Raw genomic sequence first — 21,575 nt, forward strand, 5'->3', positions numbered from 1 at the left:
GAACAGGTGCAGAGGTAAAGCAAGTGATTGTTAATGAAGTAAGGGGGGTATAAAGGACAGTAGGTGTTTCCTTTTCTTGTTCTTTTGGGGGGTAAAAATATAAGGAGGTCATTTCTTCATGTGAGGATGGAATAGCTATTGGTTGAGGTTTGAGGCACTCTTTGTTAAAAGCCTGTGGAATAGTCAGCTGGTAGAGGTTGGGAGAGGAGAGTAGGATTGATCAGCTAACCTGAGAGCGCGCTTCATGTCCGTGGTTTAATGCAGTGGCTCTTACGTGGGGGCAGTTTTGCCCCCTGGGGAATATAGTTGATGATATCTGGAGACCTCATTGGTGGTCACAGCTGGGTGTTGGGGTGATACCAGGTGTCTAGTGGGTAGTGGTCTGGGATGCTGCTAAACATCCTACAATGTAGGGAACAGCCCTCAAATAAAGAATTACATGGTTAATCGTGTCAAGTTTAAGAAACTGTGATTTATAGTGAATCTTGTCAGTATTTTGAGTTTTCCTTCCTTCTTCCCACACCAAGAAGTATTTATTAAATTTATAAACTGGATGTGAACAAAACTGACACTAACCAGAGTCATTCAGAATATGTTAGGTGTGCTGAAGGAGAGAGTTGGGCAATGTGATGGAAGATAACTGGGCAGGGCACAGCTACTGTTGGTAAGGCTAGGGACGAAAGCCTCTCAAAGAGGGGGCATTTGAGACGAGGCCTGGAGGGCGAGAGTCTTCCCCAGTAGCTCAGCGGTGAAGAATCCGCGTGCAGTACAGTAGCTGTAGGAGACAGAGTTAGATCCCTGGGTCAAGAAGATCCCTGGAGGAGGGCATGGCAACCCACTCCAGTATTCTTGCCTGGAGAATTCCATGGACAGAGGAGCCTGGCGGGCTACAGTCCATAGGGCCGCAAAGAGTCAGACATGACTGAAGCGAGTAAGCACTCATACACACTGAGGGATGAACAGAAGCCAGCTGTGGGAAAAACCCTTGAAAGTAGCATTCTAGGCAGAGGAGACAGCATTATAAGACCCCCTGAGCTCAAAAGGGTGAATAAGTAGCAGCATCTCTTAGGAATTTTCTGGAAAGAAAGATGAAATAGCACATTAACTGTACCATGTAGTTGTGTCTCCAGGGGCTTGTTACTCTAGTTAAGGAAACTTCTTTTCAAATGTTGTATGGGAAAATGGTCTGGTATATTTATAAGTGCCTTTTGTGAGCTCAGAAATACATTTGACAGACTACCAGCCGGGAAGAACATGTTCCTTTCCAGATAAGCTGCCAATTTTGAAACAAACATATAAATAAGAGCTCATGGTCACAAAATTCCACCAGAAACCTTGCAAACACTTGAAGTCAACTATATGTGATTTCTGCATATTAAATTTCTTCTTAGCTTATTTAGTAAATATTTATAATGTTTAGTTTAAATCCAAGAATTACAATAAAAAGCAAATCAAAAGGAAATTCTTTACTTTTTCCTCCTGAAATCAGATTGTCAGACTTACAGTTTAGCATTGTAAATAGTAATTTTTATTATTTAACTTTGAAATAGTGCCTCTCAAGTCTGTCAGTATTTTGGACCAAGTTTTATATAATGTGAAAAATCTTTTATGTATTTTGTATCAGGTTCATTTATTCATCTGAAATCCAGAGATCGTATTAGAACTCTTTTAGATGCAAATGACAGAGACTCTGCTCAACTAAAAAGGTAAAAGGGACATTGATTGAAAGAAACTAGGGTACCTTAAAACTAGAGGAAAATCTTGCAACTGAACTGAGGCAAATGGCAGCAGCTGAAACTTGGGAACAAATTGAACGAGAAATGAAGGACTTGAGGACACGTCGTGTGACTCTCAACTACATGTTGGCTTGTGACAGACAGGCTTCCTCAAGGGCAGGAAACACAAGGGTTCCAGAGTCTCACGTGCACAGGTTCTGCCGCTGGGAACAGACCCTGCGGGTCAGTCAGATTGCTCTGACAGCAGCCAGAGCACGGGCAGCGGCTGCTTTGCTAGGCGTGGTCCTGAAGGTTTTGCTTACACTGCATTAACCCGTTTAATGATTTTATGAACCCTCTGCAGTGGGGGTGGTTATTATATATATTTCACAGATGAGATGGAGAAGGAAATAGCAGCCCACTCCAGTGTCCTTGCCTGGAAAAGCCCATGGACAGAGGAGCCTGGCAGGCTACAGATCATGGGGTCACAAGAGTCGGTTATGACTGAGCACACACAGATGAGTAAACTGAGGCATGGAGAAGTGAGGAAACTTGACTGAAGTCACAAAGCTTAGAAGTGGCAGAGCTGTGGTGGTGGGGGCGGGTATTAAACCCTGGCAGTCTGGTACCTGACAGAACTGACAAATACTGTTATGTCACAGTCACACTGAGATGGAGAAGGAAATGGCACCGACTCCAGTATTCTTGTCCGAAGCATCACATAGGCAGAGGAGCCTGGTGATCTGCAGTCCGTGGGGTTACCTAAAGTCGGGCACGACTGAGCAGCAGCAAACTCATGGGTATTGAAATCGATCACACTGGAGATGGAGAGTTTTTTTTTTTTTTTTTTTTTAACTGTAAACTGTGAAGACAGCAGGAATATGGTTTTAATTTTTTTGTTTATTATTAAAAAATAATAAGCTTCCTGGTGGCTCATATGATAAAGAATCTGCCTGCACTTCAGGAGAACCCAGGTTCTCTGGGTTGGGAAGATCCCCTGGAGAAGGGATTGGGTACCTGCTTCAGTATTCTTGCCTGGAGAGTCCCATGGACAGAGGAGCCTAGCGGGCTACAGTCCATTGGGTCACAAAGAGTTGGATAGGACTGAGTAAAACTTTGACTTTATTAAAAGATAGTGTGTAGTGTAGTGTTAAGTCACGCAGTCCTGTCTGACTCTTGGCAATTCCATGGATTGTAGCCCGCCAGGCTCCTCTGTCCATGGGACTCTCCAAGCAAGAATTCTGGAGTGGATTGCCATTCCCTTCTACAGAGGATCTTCCTGACCCAGGGATCGAACCCGGGTCTCCTGTGTTGCAGGCAGATTCTTTACCATTTGAGCTACAGGGAAGACCATTAAAAGATGGGACAACTGATAGTATTATAATAAACCGTTTTCAGACCTTTGAAAAATTCCATGGGTTTTTGTTCAAAGAAACACGTGATGTGTGTTGCCTGCACAGCCTCCTTCCTGTGTGCTGTGGAGTTTGCCCCCTAGGAGACATTTGCCGCTCTCCGGAATCATTTCTGTCTGTCACAACTTGTGTGGTGGGTTAGTTAGTACTGGCATCTAGTGTGTAGAGGCCCAAGGTGCTGCTGAAGACCTTCCAGTGTGAGACAGACTCCTCTCAACAAAGGCACGAAAGAGAAAGTCGCTCAGTCGTGTCTGACTCTCTGCAACCCCATGGACCGTACATATATAGTCCATGGAATTCTCCAGGCCAGAATATCAGAGTGAGTTCCCTTCTCCAGGGGATCTTCCCAATGCAGGGATCGAACCCAGGTCTCCCGCCTTGCAGGCCGATTCTTTACCAGCTGAGCCACCAGACTTAGCCCCAAATGTTAGTAGTCCTGAGGTTGAGAAACCCGTACTAGATAAACTGGGCCATTTTCTAACTAAGAGTCACTGTTTGGGATGAAGATGTAAAAAGGATTCTGAATCTTTGTGTACTTGTGAGGAATGAATAGGTCAAGACCAAGTATGATGCAGGGTGAGGGGTATTAGTGTCATGTTAGGCTGGGGTGCCTCGAAAGGAGGACTAAGTAGTGGAAGAAATTTACTGAAGGAGTTGTAGAAAAATGGAGCAGATAAACTTGGCTAGTTTCAGTATTTTCCCTAAGGATCAGCTGTGTACATCCAAGTACTAAGGTAAGGAAACTTACATCTCTCCCTTCTCCCTCTCTCCTCTACTTGGTGGTGGCCTCATAGGACTAATTATAGGGCAGCATTTTAGCAATATTCTTGACAGAAGTGGGCCATGGGTTTTGCGATTTATAAAAATGTAGTTTGTATTAAAAGAAACAGAGCCATTATTATTTTTTTAAAGTTTGTGAATTTTGGTTTATCACACAGGAAACATTTTAATTGGATGCTTTCTGTGTGCCATACACTATGCTAATAAATCGGTATTTAATCTCATTGAACTCTCATAATAACCTTTTAAGATGGTTACTATGAAATGTGTATTTTACTGAGGAAAATGAGTCCCAGGAAAGTTGACTACTGTCCTCAAGGCAAACAGCTTTTTAGGTAGAGTTAAACTTTTGATTTGATTCCATAGATTAAGCTCTTTTAACAACAAATGGCGTGCTGCCTTTTCCTCTTAAAGACAGTTACTGTCCTTTCACATGCTGATTTTCCATCTATGGTTGAAGTTTTGATACCAGTAGGTAATTCTTTGTATATTTGGTCTTAGTTCTTATTAGTGACAGAATTTATATATGTTTGGAAACAGATACTCCATATATATTTGAAAGGTTTTGAAAGTTGAAGCTGTGAAATAGTTTTTTCCCAAATGTTCCTAAAAACTTTATTGAATAGATTTAGTAATACTTTGAGGTCATTCTTTGGATGTTTTATTTTTTCTTGTATATAAAAGCTTGGTATTATTAAACTTTTTACAGTATAGAAGATAATTAAGATGAAATATTTCACTTTTAGTTTTAATCTCAGACAGTCCATCTGTCATGCATTGTACAAAATCCTTTCAGTGAAATTCTGTGTAATAGGAATTTTAGTATCAAAAATAACATAGATCCCTGTTGCTGCCATAAGGGGCATTATTTTAAGAGAGGGGTCCCTTCAGTGTTAACCATTGCTGTGAATGAGCTAAATTGCTTTTAACACTTCTAAGAAGTGTATGCCAGTCCATCAGATTTTGGTCTGTGAAGTGAATAACCGTTGCGCGCTTAGGAACATATGCCAGTGTCCAGAGAGTAGGTGGAGGAAGGGAGCGCAGCACAGGACGCCAGGTGCTAACTCTTTTTAGACTTTTTTGTAACGGGTAGAGTAATAAGGTGTTTTCTTTCATTGATGAAAATATTGTTACTTTGCATTTCACTTCATTTACCTTTACCAGAGCTTCCATATTTGGAGGAAAAACATGGAGCTTAGAGGAGGGGAGGGGAGGAGCTGTTTGTGGTGCCTTAGACTGCCTTCCCTGTAGCTGCTACATCTTTAAGGTGTGAATCTGATTTCCTGGAGAAGCCTGACCCCTCCTTACACCTTCATCCCCACTGAGTCATGGCAAATTCTTGGGCAAGGTTATATCAATGCATTATTTTTCCTCTGCAAACTTAAAGAAGTTTAATATTTGCTGGCTCCCTTTATGATGGTTTGCTGTGTTAACTCCTAAGTTACATACTTTTGTGTACAGTTGATATTGTTGAATAATCAACCTATGAGTTAAATAATAAAAAGTTTGATTAATCTTAGAAATATAGAAAATGTAGACATACTGGTTTATGTATGGTAAAATTTAAAAAAATGAGTCATTAATTGATATATCCTTTCAGTCTTTAATGGTTAAGTGTGGTTTGAATACTGTCTTCTTTATACTCCTAATAGGATTTGCTTCTACAAGAGGGAATATATCCCCAGTATTTAAAAATAATGGTCTCAGTATTTCCTTAGGTGAGAAATCTATTCTTAATGTTAATTTAAATTGAGAATATATGCCTTAAGCATTTTAAAGGAATAACGCTCGCATAGACGTTAGTGAAATGTAACTGTTGTAAGCTAAATGTAAAAATCTAATTTTTCTTTCCAGTTTTGCTTTATGTACATTTTTTGATATGTGGAAAAGAGGGACAAGGGCTATAAACTGAGAGCCAAATGTGCTTTTGTTGTTCCAAATTTTCAAAGCCAGAAGCATATAAACCTGCACCTGTTGGTAATTACGAGCAAGCCAGCCTTTGCCAAATCCCAGGCCTCTGCTTAAAACTTTTTTTACTGGAACTAAACGATGTTGCCATTTTTATTTTTAGGTTTGCTGGCATGGGTAATCTCATTAAGGTGCTAACCAGGGACATAGACCACAATGCAGCACATTTTTTCTTGGACTTTGAAAGTAAGTCTCTTAGCCCCTCACGGCTGGTGCATAATGGTAAAGGTGAAAGAAATTAATACTCACACCACAGTGAAGGCCAGCTATTTGTTAATAAAATACGGGAATCACACGAAATTTGCATGACTTTTTTTCTTAATCGTAGGCAAACATCGCCATCATATGTATGATTTAGTTTTTCATTTGCCGAATCATGTTGAGTGTGGAGCCAGTGCTGTCCTTTCATTAGTCCATGAAGCAACTAGCCTTATGATGAACATTCTAACAGTATGCCTCGGTGACTGCCCAGCAATCTGGTTGCTTATAATCCTATTGTAATTCTATTCATATGAAGAATCAGAGTTGTGCTGCATATCCAGAATCAATTCTTTAAATAACTTCCACAAATTATTGAGAATCCAAATTCGGTTAGAAGTACATGCTTTGTTGAGCGGCATACAGGAAGTAGTCTGATATTCTGCTACTCTTAAGATGAAAGCAAAGGTGAGCTGTGGCCGAAACTCTTTAACATTTGGCTTTAAAATAAATTGTTTGTTCAGTGCAATATTAAACAAGATTACCTGTGAATAATTCTTGATCAGAAATTTCTTTTTCAGAATACTAGCACTATTGGAATACTTAAAGAATTTTTCATTATAAGGCCATTAATGAAACTTGGGAGAATTTTAAGAAGAATTAGAGCAACAGTTGTGCCATTGTGTACAGGAAAACTACATTTCACCTCTAGGTCCTACATATCAGCACCTGGAGAGCCCGCTTTGCTGACTGCCCGAGCACAGTCTGGGTAACCTGAAGGACGAATTCATGGCCTAATGAACATTTTCCCTGTTACGATTTTTTTTTTAAGTTAAATTTCAGATGTTCTTTTTTGTAAAGGGATATTTTCTCTTTTCTCATTCTTGTCTTGACAGGTACCTTAACATGGGGAATCTTCTTAAAGTTTTGACATGCACAGACCTTGAGCAGGGGCCAAATTTTTTCCTTGATTTTGAAAGTGAGAAGATGATTTTATATCTATTTTTCTTTGCCTGCAGTAGACTGCGTTTGTCTTGCACTAAATGAATGTTTCCACTTTGCCATCTTTTTAACTTTTGCTTTGCATGACTGAGCTATGAATTGTTTGAGTAAAACTTCTTGTGCCTTCTAGAACTGGAAGTCATATTTTATAGATTAAATTGTGATAATGTTTTTACTTGAATTTTTATAAGAGATTTATATCTCTTAGTTGGACATTAATTTATAATTTGAGATCTCTAGTAAAAACATTTGAGATGCTCTGAAAATATTTTTGGGAAAAGATTTTGGTGGAAAGGATATGCTTCTTCAAGATTTGTTAATTAGAAGCAATATTTGGGGAAAATTTTACTGTAGTTGAGAAAAATTGATTAGTTTTTCAATTACTCTTTGTACCTATTGAAATACTTTGAATATAAAATCTGTTCATGAAGGCCATTCAAAGCTCAGTAATTTGGGCATAATATTAAAAGGTAAGTGTGAACCTTAATTATTTAATCTTTGCAGATAACTGATTTTAAAAGTTAAATTGATTATATGTATGTATTTCAGGAATTCATTTTTTTTCTAACTCTAAATAAAAAGAAAAATAATAGGTTCACAGACCTTTGAGTAATCTGCCTTCTGTTTGTTTCATGTTGCATGACCTATTGTAATATGGTCTAAGAGTGGCAGGTAAGTGTCATTGACCTCCGTGCATGCTGAAAGGCTTTTGCTTTTTTGGCTGTCAGTATTGCTTTAGCTTGTCTGGTTGTCAAATCGGGAACAATGATATTCAATTGGTGTTTTAGTGTGAATGTTGCTATTTTAACTGATCATTAGAAATTGTTAGGAAAGGGTGAAGAGCCTTTAGGTTATAAATCACGTTACCACTTGCATTTTCATCTGAGATTAAAACATTTGAACAGAGTTTTACAAACTTAAGACATTTTATGATTTTTAAAACAAATCCTTTAAATAAATCCCCCCAGAGATGTTGCATTTTTTTTCCATCAACTTCAGTTTATGTGATGTTATACAGTTCATTCTAGTTTATGAATAATTTGTTTTTTTTTTTCTTTAAAGGAGGACAGATCATATGAGCACATTAATTTATAGTTTGTCTCCATTTAATGGGGCAGTCTGTGGCCTCTGATATTTTTCCGCTTTTATTACATTCCTGCTGATGTTTCGTACTGACAGTTTGCATACTCTGCAGGCTAATGAAGAGTAGTCATGTCAACATCAGGACCTGTTGTTTGGTTTTTAGGGAACGATGTTATTGAATGATAGTTTTCTTGACCCTTCTCAACAATTTAACACTGCTATTTTAAATGCATGTGTAGCATGAATTTTAATCAGCTTGGGGATATTGAGCAGTTTGCTGATTTGAGGATTATTCTTTCAGATGAGGCAGCTTACATTAGAGCTGTATTTTAGTTTACTTGCATCTGTTTCAAACTTGCTGTTGTATATTTTTCTGCTATCCTGTCTCCTTATTATCTTTGTCTCAAGTTCCTTACATTTGCAGAATCTTGGCTTTGATATAGTCAAGATCTTGTTCAAGACTTGGCACTTGATCTTTTTATAAACCTAGCGTTATGTTGTGGTCAAGTGAGAAGCATGAATTTACTGTAGTTTTCAAAAGATTATTTGATCCTGGTTTTCTAATCTGTGAGGGTTTGGATATGATCCTTAAATTTTAAATAGCTAATGTAGTAGCAGGAAAAGGTTAAAATTAATTACAAGAATAACCAACAGTGAAGAACTACATATAAAGTGTTAAGTTCCTAAAGGCAGATATAAACTAAGTATTTGTTGCTTATATCAGCCAATGTAAAACTTTTGACACTTACTGGTAACCTGTAAATGAAATGTAGTGAAAACAGACTGCAAATTAGGTCAGAGTTTGTCCCTGTTAATTCTTAGTTACATTTTGTAAATATATTTTCTTTTGAATCTAACATCAGAGTTGTCTTAATCAGTTTTACCTCTCATCCATCTGCATATTTATCTTCTTTTTGGAAATGTGCATTTGTAAAAGTGTATTTTATCATTCAGCTACTGTAGTGACCCCTTGAAACTTCCTTTCTTTTTAACTGTTTTATACCAGATTCAAAATTGCCAACACAGTTGATTTGCCAGTTCATAGGTTGATGAGATTAAAGTCATACTCTGTTATTAAACAGTGTTTAATACATTATTTATTTCTAGATAAACTGTAATGTTTAGGTTACCAGAATAATTTAGCTTTACTCTTACCATCATTTTAATTAGTTAAGCCTACCTAGTTCTCCATGGTTGGGCAGCTATAGAAACAGTACCAAACAGACAGATACATTGGCATTTTGCATCAAGCTGTATAAAAATGAACTATTCTAGTAATTTTGAACTATGATTTAATGGACCCCTATATTTTACAAAATGAAGACTGTCTTTACAGTACATCACTACCCCTTAATATATGTGCTTGCACACACACAGTGTTTCGCTTCAGCTTGCCTCGTGTGTGCGAGCCAGTAGGTACTGGAGATGCCAAGATAACTAACAAACAACCCTCGCCTTTGGGGAGTTCTCAATCCAGTAGAATAGATAGAAATGCAAGCTAATTATTTACATCATTCAAAGTATATAGGTCAGGAAAGGGATTAACTTTACCTATGAGTGGATTGGACATGATGAGAGAATTCCTGATGGTGATATTAGAGTTGGATTGTGACGGGTGATGAGAATGTTTGATGATAATTTAGTGCAGGATGTTGTGGAGAAAAAGGAACATGTTTTTTAAAAAAAGCCTTAAGGCATGAAATGACATTCTGTGTTCAGTGAAGCGTATTATCTACTCGAGGTACTAGAAAGAAGGTCTTTTTCTTAAAACATTATCCCTATATGATTTTATTTTAAGAATAGTGGTTTAATTAATATGTGAGTCCAGAGTTGCCCCATAAAATTTGCCAAGTTATGCTAATGACAGCACATTAAAAGCACTGAATCGGGGCCTATACAGCCTCTTCTAGTTCTTGAAATTTCTTATTTTATAATGACATTGTTAATTTATAGCACATTCTAATGACAGATCTTTAGCCTGAGTAACTACTATGTGTATTAGTTCACGCAGTTGTCTCTTGGGAGAAGAGGGACTTTTATTTTTATGTCCCTTCCCAGCCTTAGCAAGGTGCTTCATGATCACAGAAGTTCAGTATTCATTAGTTAACCTTGATTGTGTAACTCCAGGTAGACCAAATAGAAGAGTAAATATAGGTGGTTATTTGTGAGAAATAGACTCTTACTTTCTCTAATTCTTTGTTATAGAGCCTTTCCACTTAGTCATGCATTTCTTCGAATTCTTGTGTCTTTTGTGTTTCCTGTCCCCCTCTCCCCCAAGTCAAAAAATAATTTGATAGTATCCACTCTCTTAGTCTCTTGTTTTTCCATTTTACCTTTTATATATTTTCAGTTGCTTTTGCCCTGTACTTGAAATTTCTGATGGCATTTTCTTATATTTATTTTTCTAAAATGATATAGGGTTGTTTTGTTTAGATATAAAAATGCATAATAGCCTTCTTTAACACATGCTGGAGGCATTTTTATAAATCTATACCTTCTCATTCATTCAACAATTATTTATCATTGAAAATCTACTAGGTACTAAGTTTATGTACTGAACAGTGGGATGTACTGTACATACCCTACCTCAGTGGGATTATAAATATTTACTGTGTGAATGAATGAGATTAAAGCAGAAAGACCTCTTATGTCACAGTTACAATTTTTATGTGACTTAAAATTTTTTTCCTTTTGTAACTCATCTTTGCCTCTGTACCATAACAACGTCAATTTTAGCAGTTACTTTCAATGACTCTTCAGTAGGGAACTGGTGTGAAATTATTAAAATAATTAATTCTACCCTCAAATAGTAAGAGCAACTGAAACATGCTTTAATTTCCCTTGAACAGCTTTTAAAACTAAGCTTGATGAGTAATCACTATGCCTACTCTCAGTAGTAGATAGCATTTTGCAATCAAATGAATGTCCTTTTGTTAATTGGCTAAGTGATGTGTTTTTCCTCAAGTAATTAAATTTTTCATTTTTTGCTATGAAAAATCAAAGTGACAAGTCTTGGTTGATCCCATTTTGGGGAAAAATGCCTTATTTTATGCAGTCCTTTCCCCTCCCGAGTATTTCCGCCTTTTGCATGACTTGCTGTCAGTAAAGCAGTGCTTACCTGTCTGCTCTTTTCTGTCTGTCTTCATTTCTGCAGCAGTCTTCAGCAGCTTTCAAAATTATCAATGTGACTTGCCTGTGACAGTCTAAAAATGTTTAATCAGTGTGGTGCTGGGTATTTTTCCACCCTTAAGGGAAACTGGAATCTTCTCCTTTATTTTTAAATTTCTTGGTACTTATTAAACCTTTAATAATGATTAACCACTTCCAAGGTCTATTTAAATCTCCTTGATAATATTTCTTTTGTATATAATTCTCAGTGTCATGTTTTTCTGTTAACAGCTAGTCACCACACCCAAAATACATAGTTTAGTGTTTTCAAACTTCACAAATATCTTTTAATATATAACAGTCAAAATATTGTCTTTTGTCATGAATTCCCACTTCATGAATTCAAATTATGATACGTGTCTACTATTGATGTTATGTCTGTAGTTTCATAGTTTCATATAGAAAGTATAAAACTGCTGTTTTTTGCATGTAAAATTTTTCTCTGCTGCTTCTGGTGTAAGTATAAAAAGTTATAACTGAAGTGTACTTTTTTTTTAGTGTGTGTCTAATTATGACTGGAGAATATGGTCTGGCTAAATGAAAAAATATTACCGCTAAATGACAAACTCTGATTTTTAAAAAATCATTTAGCTATAATATCAGTATGCTCCTGGTAATACCATTATAGCTTTGGACACAGAGTCTTATAAATTTTTCAGTCGATTCCTCTTGTGTAATTTGTCATAGCAGTTTCATTAAAAAAAAAAATACATGACTTCTGAAAGGAGAGTTTCAAAACAAGGAAACAGACTTGGGAACACAAATTCTTAAGTTGGCTTTGCATGTGAATGTTACTCTTACTGTTGCTGTAGTACTGTCTTAAGTATGTTGAAATTAAAGTTTGGTACTGTAATTGTTGATTTAAGAATATAAATGATATATTTTTGACTAGTTGGCAAGTTTAATAAAGGAAATTGAATTATGACTTGCCTTAAGCACAAAGTAAAGTTCCAGGTTTTAGGCACCTGGACTTCTAGTTTTGTGTGTGAACTAAGTTTTTAAAAAATTTTTAAGGAAAGGAATAAATAGATCTTTGTCTATTTATGGGAAGGTGGAGTATGTGCAGAAAAGTCTAGGTTCTAGTAGTATATGATTGGTAAATAATATTTATGAGAAATGTTCTTAATTCATATTATACATTTGGTCTGCTTCCCCTACCCTCCAGAGTATAAGAGAAAATTTTAACATGGAGGAATTCTGACACCACAATTGCTCTCTAAAACATTATGGTAATCATAATGTTTATTATTTTAAGTGCTTTTTGCCTTGTTTGTAGTCTTTGAATATAGTCTAGTGGGAAAGATTTGTGAAAACTCAGATTCCTCACAGAACATCCATTTCTCTCATTTCCCCCCACCAAAAATCAAATGTATTGAATAAAAAAGATTTATCCTTAGCAAAACAAATGACTAGGGTATTAAAAACAGGATTTTTGTCACCTCGGGCCTTAACAGAGAAATCCAGAATTACTCATCTATTAAAACCTATGTGTTGTGGCTAACGCCACACATGGTGGAAGTGCCCATATGTTTGTGTTCCTAACTATGCTTTTTATAATTCCTCCTTCATTTTTCTTCTCACTCGGTCCCAAGTATATAGAAACTCAGTTTTTGCATTAATAGTTCAAAATTTCAGTGAAAATATTGTATCTTAAAGTATCTAGTATTTAGTAGCCTAGTAATTCTGGAGTCCTTTCATAACTCAAACTCCTCTGCATAGTAATCTGCACCTTTTGTTCATCAGAAGAGAAGTTCACTGGTCAGAGTATAAAGTGGTTTTTAGAACCACTAAAGTCTTTTTTCTTAGTTTCTAACTTTTTATATCAAAACTCTGTCATTAAAGTGAACTTTATAGGAAAGTAGTTTATGTCTTAAACTGTAGATGAGCCAGGTACATTAGTTAGCCTTTCATTTCTGTTGAGTTAAATAGATGGCTATTCATGGATTTTCAGTTATTACTATTAGTGACGAGTATGGTAGAAACAGTGAGTATACACTGACAATTAAAATTTTTGAGTTACAACTCTCATTTGTTTAATATAACACGTCATGATTTGTAACTTGAATAATAATGTTTGGTGTTCCTTGCTTCTCTATGATATTTACCAACTTGAGGCTAGTTATTCAAATGCAGAACTATGGAAAAATGATCAGTCTTTTTAAGAAGTATGAAGTTAGCATTGGAAAAAATGTTACGTCAAACCAACTTTTTAGAAAATTGGATTATTTAATACTTGAGTTATTATACATGTACTTAAAAAAATCATGACTGTAAATTTTCTTGTGCTTTCCTGCTGTTTAGATGCCCAGCCGACAGAGTCTGAGAAGGAAATTTATAACCAGGTGAATGTGGTTCTAAAAGATGCAGAAGGCATCCTGGAGGACTTGCAGTCGTATAGAGGAGCTGGCCATGAAATACGGGAGGTGAAAATTCCTGTCCCTCTTTTTAATCTTTATTGTTTCCTGTATTGTGTTGTCTGTTTCCATAGTCAGAGTTATTTAAAGGAAGATTACTTGCATTATTTCAGAAGTGGTTGCAGTGATATAAGGGTAAACAATACAAGGTTCTATAACTACGTAATTTATATATATTAAAGAGAATTCCTTTGGTTTACTCTCATACCTGAAATTTACAGTATCCATGGGTGTGCTGTTCATACTGTTTTTGGAGGGGAGACCATCAAGCATTCTATGGCTTTTCTGTTCTGCCAGTCTATCTTTCTGCTCCTCCTAAGCTTTCTAGGAGAAAACCAAAACCATCTTTGTGATCTGGACCCCGTCAACTGTGTCTGACGCCACCAGAGAGTAAATGTGTGGTGTGGTCTCCCTCAGCTTTCTTCTCCCAAACCTCTGAAATTATCCAGGTTTTCATCCATCTCTTTTTCTGTTGCTTTTATTTTTTTTTCCCCCAGAAGAAGCTGTGTCCTTACTTCTTACTAAGACTAACTTCTCTACCTTTGTTCTCCACCCTCCTCTGAAACTTTTCTCTTTGAATTTCCTTCTCTTAATTGCATCTTTTTCTTTTACTGAGTTCTTCCTCACGCATGCACACATACACTCGGGTGTCCTGTACTACCCAAAGAAACTCCCTGGCCTCTGAACCTTCTGTCTCTTTTTTCTCATTATGTTTCTTGAAGGCATAGCTCACACTTTGTTGTTTCATTTTTTTCCTGACCTTCTGCTTCTATTCTTCTTCTTACCTCTCCCAACTGGACTGTTTGTTTCCCGAATGTCTTGCACATGTATAATTCCTTGCCTTTGTTCTTGTCTGGAACGTGCACTTCTTTTTTTCTTTTCCTGCTCAGTTCCTATCCTTCCTTCAAATCCCAATAATCTGCTTCCCTGTACTCTTTTGCCATAGCACTTTGCACATTTTTTTTTTAACGGTAGCCACCACTTTTTTTTAAAAAAAATCACTGATATATGATGTCTATTTCTTCAGCCTTCTAGCTTGAGGAAGGTTTCTTTCTTATTTTTGTGTTATCAGCACCTAGTACAGTGCTTGGTAAGCAGTTAGTAACTGTTGAAGAATAAATGCAAGAAAACTACTCTTGCCAGTATCCCTGGCTTGAGTTAAAACCTTACGATTTCAGTAAATGAAAGCATGTAACCATTTCTGTGAATTTCAAGTTTTATAAACAAGATTGCCGGGAGAAATATCAATAACCTCAGATATGCAGGTGACACCACCCTTATGGCAGAAAGTGAAGAGGAACTAAAAAGCCTCTTGATGAAAGTGAAAGACGAGAGTGAAAAAGTTGGCTTAAAGCTCAACATTCAGAAAACGAACATCATGGCATCTGATTCCATCATTTCATGGGAAATAGATGGGGAAACAGTGGAAACAGTGACAGACTTTATTTTTTGGGGCTCCAAAATCACTGCAGATGGTGGTGCAGCCATGAAATTAAAAGATGCTTACTCCTGGGAAGGAAAATTATGACCAACCTAGATAGCATATTGAAAAGCAGAGACATTACTTTGCCAAACAAAGGTCCATCTAGTCAAGGCTATGGTTTTTCCAGTGGTCATGTATGGATGTGAGAGTTGGACTGTGAAGAAAGCTGAGCACCGAAGAATTGATGCTTTTGAACTGTGGTGTTGGAGAAGACTCTTGAGAGGGACTCTCTTCTAGAGAGTCCCTTGGACTGCAGGGAGATCCAACCAGTCCATTCTAAAGGACCCTGGGTGTTCTTTGGAAGTAATGATGCTAAAGCTGAAACTCCAGTACTTTGGCCACCTCATGCGAAGAGTTGACTTATTGGAAAAGACTCTTGATGCTGGGAGGGATTGGGGGAAGGAGGAGAAGGGGACGACAGAGGATGAGATGGTTGGATGGCATCACTGACTCGATGGACATGAGTCTGAGTGAACTCTGGTAGTTGGTGATGGACAGGGAGGCCTGGCGTGCTGCGGTTCATGGAGTCGCAAAGAGTTGGACACAACTGAGTGACTGAACTGAACTGAAACATATCAAAGCTGAGTATAAATCTAATGTAAAAGAACAAATGTGACTACTGAAACTGTCATAGGTCAGTGTGAAGACTTTATTGACTTAGTAGAACAACCATTCTACCTTTTGAGAAAACATAATAGAATAACAGAGTGTTTAATGGAGGTTGGTTTATGAAGAAATGGGTTTTTTTTGTTTCTTTTTAAAGAAACAGTCTTAATCAATGCAAGTGGCATTGTAGAATCATTATCTTTTTGGAGGTCAGTTTGACAAGGTGTAAAATCAGATCTATAAAATTATCTGTACTCTTCTGTCAGATATTTAATTTTAGAAAATACTCTCAAGAAGGCTATCATTCAAGGGGGAGATAAATGTAAAAATCTTTATGGCTGACTTATTCATCATAGCAAAAATTTGGAAACAATTCATAGAGTTGTTTTGAGGATAAAGTTAGATAATCTATCAGAAGAGACACATAGAAACTGAAACATAGAACATAGACTGAGAGTTTACTGATATTACTATGCTAATGAGGTGAATTATATATATATATATGTATTTGTTTAAGTAGCACTTTATTAAACACGACTCTAAAGGTGAATAAAATTTGATTTAAGACAGAATCTAGGGACTTCCCTGGTGATCAGTGGCTAAAACTCCGTGCTTCCAGTGCAGGGGGCCTGCGTATGATCCCTGGTCAGGGAACTGGATCCCACATGCCACAGCTAAGAGCAAAGATCCCGTGTGCTGCAACTAACACCCAACGCAGTCAAATCAATAAATAAGATAATTTTTTTAAAAAAGAATCTATTAAATAAAGCTTATTCTCTAGAATAAACCACTAGAGAGGGAAATAAGAACTTTCTGCTAATGTTTTGATACATCAAACATTTTAACATCTTTGAAAATAAGAGTTATAATGCCTCCTCCCTGACAGCCTCGCCCGCTTCTGCTCTTCGACCTCCCCTACACTGGACGGCTTGTTTCCCTAATGTCTTACACATGTACAGTTCCTTGCCTTTGTCTTTGTCAGGAACCGGGCACTTCTTTTTTTCTTTTCCTGCTCAGTTCCTAGCCTTCCTTCAAATCCCAGTAATCTGTTTCCCTGTACTCTTTTGCCATAGCACTTTGCATGTTATTTTTTTTAATGGTGGCCATCACTTTTTTTTAAAAAAGACTTGTCATCTCACCAAGTGCCCTTTTCCACATTGGACTATGATATAGGTGCTGTGTCAAAAATGTTATCTAACAGCAGTGGAACTGCTCTGAGAGGAGAGTCACAAGTATAAGGTGAACCAAAAACAGTTGTCATAAAAGAGCAGCCAGTGTCTTCGGTTTTAAATCCATGCAAGGCACACCCAGGGAAATAGTTAATTCTGTTCAGTCTTGACAGTGGGTGACATTTGCTGGAGCATTTTAATATTATGAGAATGAGTTGGTATTTAGAAAATCGTGTTTAAATCCTTGCAAGAGAGATTGGATAGGCTTCTGAAGAGAAGAAATAAATTTTAAATTTTTATCTGTTTGCTTATTCCCCAAATAATAAAATGAACAAGTTTTTACTACTTGATATAAAACCATTGAGATTTGGCTTAAAGGCTAAAAGGATTGTTTCGTGCACATCAGAATAATATCACAGTCCCTTTGAAATAGTCATATTAACATAATGTGAAATAAGGATTGTTACATGTTGTAAAGTCCAGTTTTCTTTAACATAACATTATTTCTAAATAGTCACATAAGAGATTCATTTCAGACTCCTATTTGTTTATGTAAAAAAGATTGAATATAATGACAAACTTATTTATAAAGCAATTTGTTTAAACAGTGTATACAGCCCACTTATTTAGCTTGTCGCTAATTTATCTGAAGCATCTTCTAAATCTGTCAAGTTTCCGTTTTGTTTCTTCTGGTTTTATATGGATGGAGTCAGAGTACTAGTGTCTTGGGAAAATCTGAATGTACCATTGTCTTCTGATGATGATGTAAACAGGCGCTTCACCTTTCAGATGGAATGTTTAGCTCATGTGAAGATGTTAGAAAAAGCAGACCAGGTTATGGAAAAAAGGTGAAGAAAAGCATCTGTGAGCAAGAGAAAGAGGAAATCAATAATATACATTTCTTTGGGAATAGCCCTCTGTACTTACAAATGATTGCTCAATAACTTGGAAGACTGGGCAGAGAAAGTGCATATTCATATTTACAATAGAGTCTCTATATTATGTTTTATTTTCTCCTCTTTCACATTTGAAACTTTTTCACCTTCTTCAAGAAAACCTAAAAAATTTAGATTCCAGAATAGGATTTTAGTTATAGGGAAGGGATAAGTAACAATTTCTAAATCATATTTTTCAGGTTGATTTAGGTTCTTCAGTGTTTGATAGCTTTTTTAAAGCTAGGTTGGACCTTGGAATTTGAATTATTGAGAGTGTATTAGCCTTTTCCCCAGAATTGGGTCTTATTTCATTTATCACCTTCCTTTTTTGTTCCTTTTATCCACTAAAACAGTTCTTAAAGAATTTCTAAGAAAGCTTGTCTGTGATATGGGAAAAAATATAAAATGGTATCTTTATTTGGTTCTAAATTTGAGAGTCTAAATTTTAGATTCTAACAGGTATCAAGACATAATATACCTGACAAACATACATTGTGTCATTTGTTTAATCTCTTCTATCCATATCCATTGCAAGGGTGATGAAAACTATTATACTAGGTTTAAAGTACCCTTGGAGTTGAGAAGGCCAGTTTCAGCTCTCCTAGATCCATTATACTGAGTGTCATAGACTATACCAGGACTTCCTGTGTTTGCCCAAACCTGTATTTTAATGTAAAAATAATACTGTTACGATTTTTAAATAAATCTTGATTATTTTTATTCTTTGGATTTTGAAGGCAATCCAGCATCCAGCAGACGAGAAGTTACAAGAGAAGGCATGGGGTGCAGTTGTTCCACTAGTAGGCAAATTAAAGAAATTTTACGAATTTTCTCAGAGGTTAGGTAAGTGGAAAGTTTTATCATTATGACTTCCTCAGTGAAAAAGGAGATTATTGATACTGGAAGCTATTTACAAGATTTCATGTTCACACTGCTAAATGTATATGTCTCATAGGTAAAGCAGCTTGGTAGACTATAAGATTATAGCTTAATGTTGCTGTCTTCCTGTTCAGCTAGGTCTTTTAAGTTATTTAGACCATTTTCCTCAACAAATTAAAACTTCTATAAGAAGATTTCCAATTTTTTGCAGCCTAACGTGTTCTATTGTGAGAACTGCTGGTAGAATTCCTTTCCAGCTCTGGAGCAAATCCTTTCCCATGTGTGGCAACTAATTCTCAGTCTCCTCAGTGATTTAGATTTTTGTGTTCCTAAGATTAATCAAATCCATGCAAATCCATGTACCTAAAACTCAACACGATGAGAACTAGGAAGCTAATGGTATAAGTGAAGTTACTGAGGGAGTTATTAAGTAAAAAGAATTCAGAACGGTATGCTTTTTCCCTTGTATGGGAAAAATTATTCCAAGATCAGAATTGTGCCTTTAATACAGTGAATAAGTAGAATTGGAGTTCTTTTTCTTGAAGAAGGAAGAGACACCAGGTAAGATTTAGCCATTTAGCTGCTTGTGTAAATTGGAAGAGCTCTTACTTTGTGAAGTTGGGAGCATGGGGTGGGAACCGGTGTAGATTGTGTCAGAAGTTTGAAGTATTTCAGTTTAAGCTTTTTACATGTGTTTATATAGTTTTACTTTTTGAATCATATAAATATGTTATATATCCTAAATGAGTACATACAATTTAATAAGAAAGCTAGTACTGTAAGATAGAAGACGGTTGTTCAGTTGCTCAGTCTTGTCCAACTCTTTGTGACCTCATGGACTGCAGCATGCCAGGCTTCCCTATACATCACCATCTCTTGGAGTTTGCTCATACTCACCTCCATTGAGTTGGTGATACCATTTGGGGGCTTATAAGCTAAATTTAGACCCGAGATATAATTTGTTTTGCCCACGTGGTTTTTTAAAACTTCCTAACTAATTCCCACATTTTAAAATTGGTAATTGTTTGTGTTTTGTGTGTATGTGTCTTAATTGGTTGCTTTGGAAAAATCAGTAGATCAGGCAACAACTGTTCAATTGATCTTTCCTCTCAGCTGGCAAAGCTAAACGGCAAAGCGACTGTGTCCATTAGTTAAGGTGTGTGCTTTCTAGTGGCAGTGGGTCTCTACTGCATCCTGGTTTTTATGTCTTGCTCTCTTTATGTCTTTATGTAAACTGCTTGGCCATTGTGTCAACCTCTGCTTCAAAGTTGAAATCCTGTTTGTTTTTTTTTTCCAATGTCTGTATTTTTTAAGAAGTAAGAGAATTGCTATTTTTCCTTAGATGCAGTACATGCTGTCAAATGCAAAGACAAGTAATAGTTGAGATAGACGTGTTTGCGTAAATTGTCCTTTTCTTATAGAAGTAAGAATTATCAATTATTTTCCTCAAGCATAGCGGTCAGTTCTTTCAGTCAAGTATCTTATGTAATCCACAGCTTTGTAACCTCAGGGGGCCTAGGTGTTTTCCTCTTGGTTGTCTTCACTACTACTTTAAGTAAGTAGTTCTACTTCTCAGTAGTACCACTGCTACTTTAAATAAGAGTTTTCTTGTGTATTGCTAGTTCCCAGCTGCTTTTGAAGTTTAAATGCTTTTGATGCTGCATAGATCCTTCTCACGTTCATATTGGTCTCTTAGCATTTGCCAATTGAAAAAAAAGAATAATTATAAAATAGGTCAAACCAGGGAGGTTTACACGTTCATATTTTAACTACTGGAATTACATCAGGTGAGTGGTGTGTGTTTTGGCACAAGTGCTGTGTTCCATCTCATCAGAGGTTGTAGTAACACAGGTAGTAGCAAAAAGCTCTCGGTTTTTCATTCTGTCACGTGGAAGCCTTGAACCTTCGTTGTATAGGCTAGGACTTCTGTAAAGGTGTGAACAAAGTACATTTAAGATCTGGTGGTTTACTCCTCATCTCTTGGCTGGTAACATGGTTCATGTTTCCAGTTTCCTTGCTGACAGGATGCATATCCTTGCTTGCGTGTGATAGGAACTCAGTGTTGAACGAGTGAGCGAGTGATGGATTAATGAATACATGCGTCTGATATATGAAATATTAGTTAGATGTTTAGGAGAAGCAATAATAATAGATTTTAGGCTTTCAAGGCCTAATGCCCTGTGTTTGAATTCTGGTGTTTGTGGTTATTAGCTGTGTGCTCTTGGCTCCATCATTTAAATTCTGTGAGCTTCAGTGTCCTACTTGGACCTCCAGTGAGTTGAGCCCTCTGCTTTAAGTGCACGTAACCTCTGTTGTCTCTTCTCTCCCGCGCTGTCGAGCCAGAGATGAGGGTAAACACCGCACACAGCACACGGAGCACCACACAAACTGTGAAGATGCGTGTGGTCCTTCAGAATTTCAAAGAGAAGGTTGCTTGGCTCGAGCACTACAGATCAGCCATGGGCTGGACTCCAGGAGAGGGACCACTTGACTAATTTGAAAGATCCTGAGCTTTGCCAACATGGTTTAACCTTGCTGACCTAAGAAACATCCTGTATTTGCTTGTTTTGGTCAGAGGGCTTCCCAGTTGAGGCAGCTGTCTAAGAGAAGGTTGTGTGTCCAGACAGTACACAAACTGCTTTGTGTCTGCTTAGTCTTCCTCCTGTTCCAGGGGCTGACAGCGGCCACCTCCAGAGATTATAGTGAATGAGTCTGTCCAGCACGTTGACTCCTCTTCAGTGGGCTAAATTCACCAAAACCTAT

The 21,575-nt window shown here is 37.0% G+C and overlaps 1 protein-coding gene across 10 annotated transcripts in view; it reads left to right on the forward strand.

Annotated features, from left to right (window-relative positions):
- Positions 1-21,575, forward strand: part of FAM49B (family with sequence similarity 49 member B) — a 148,447-nt gene that overhangs the window by 109,001 nt on the left and 17,871 nt on the right. For 4 of the 10 annotated variants that reach the window (XM_027560839.1, XM_027560837.1, XM_027560840.1 and 1 more), the window contains 3 exons: positions 6,970-7,052; positions 13,628-13,749; positions 18,671-18,776. In XM_027560839.1, coding sequence (XP_027416640.1) covers positions 6,980-7,052; positions 13,628-13,749; positions 18,671-18,776 — 301 coding nt within the window. In that variant the 5' untranslated portion in view covers positions 6,970-6,979. Of the gene's footprint in view, positions 1-5,978; positions 6,062-6,969; positions 7,053-13,627; positions 13,750-18,670; positions 18,777-21,575 lie in introns of those variants that run through there. The other 6 variants (XM_027560834.1, XM_027560835.1, XM_027560833.1 and 3 more) reach the window with 3 other exon arrangements.

The sequence above is a fragment of the Bos indicus x Bos taurus genome, chromosome 14 (assembly GCF_003369695.1).
Source record: "Bos indicus x Bos taurus breed Angus x Brahman F1 hybrid chromosome 14, Bos_hybrid_MaternalHap_v2.0, whole genome shotgun sequence".
In the NCBI taxonomy this organism is placed as follows: domain Eukaryota; kingdom Metazoa; phylum Chordata; class Mammalia; order Artiodactyla; family Bovidae; genus Bos; species Bos indicus x Bos taurus.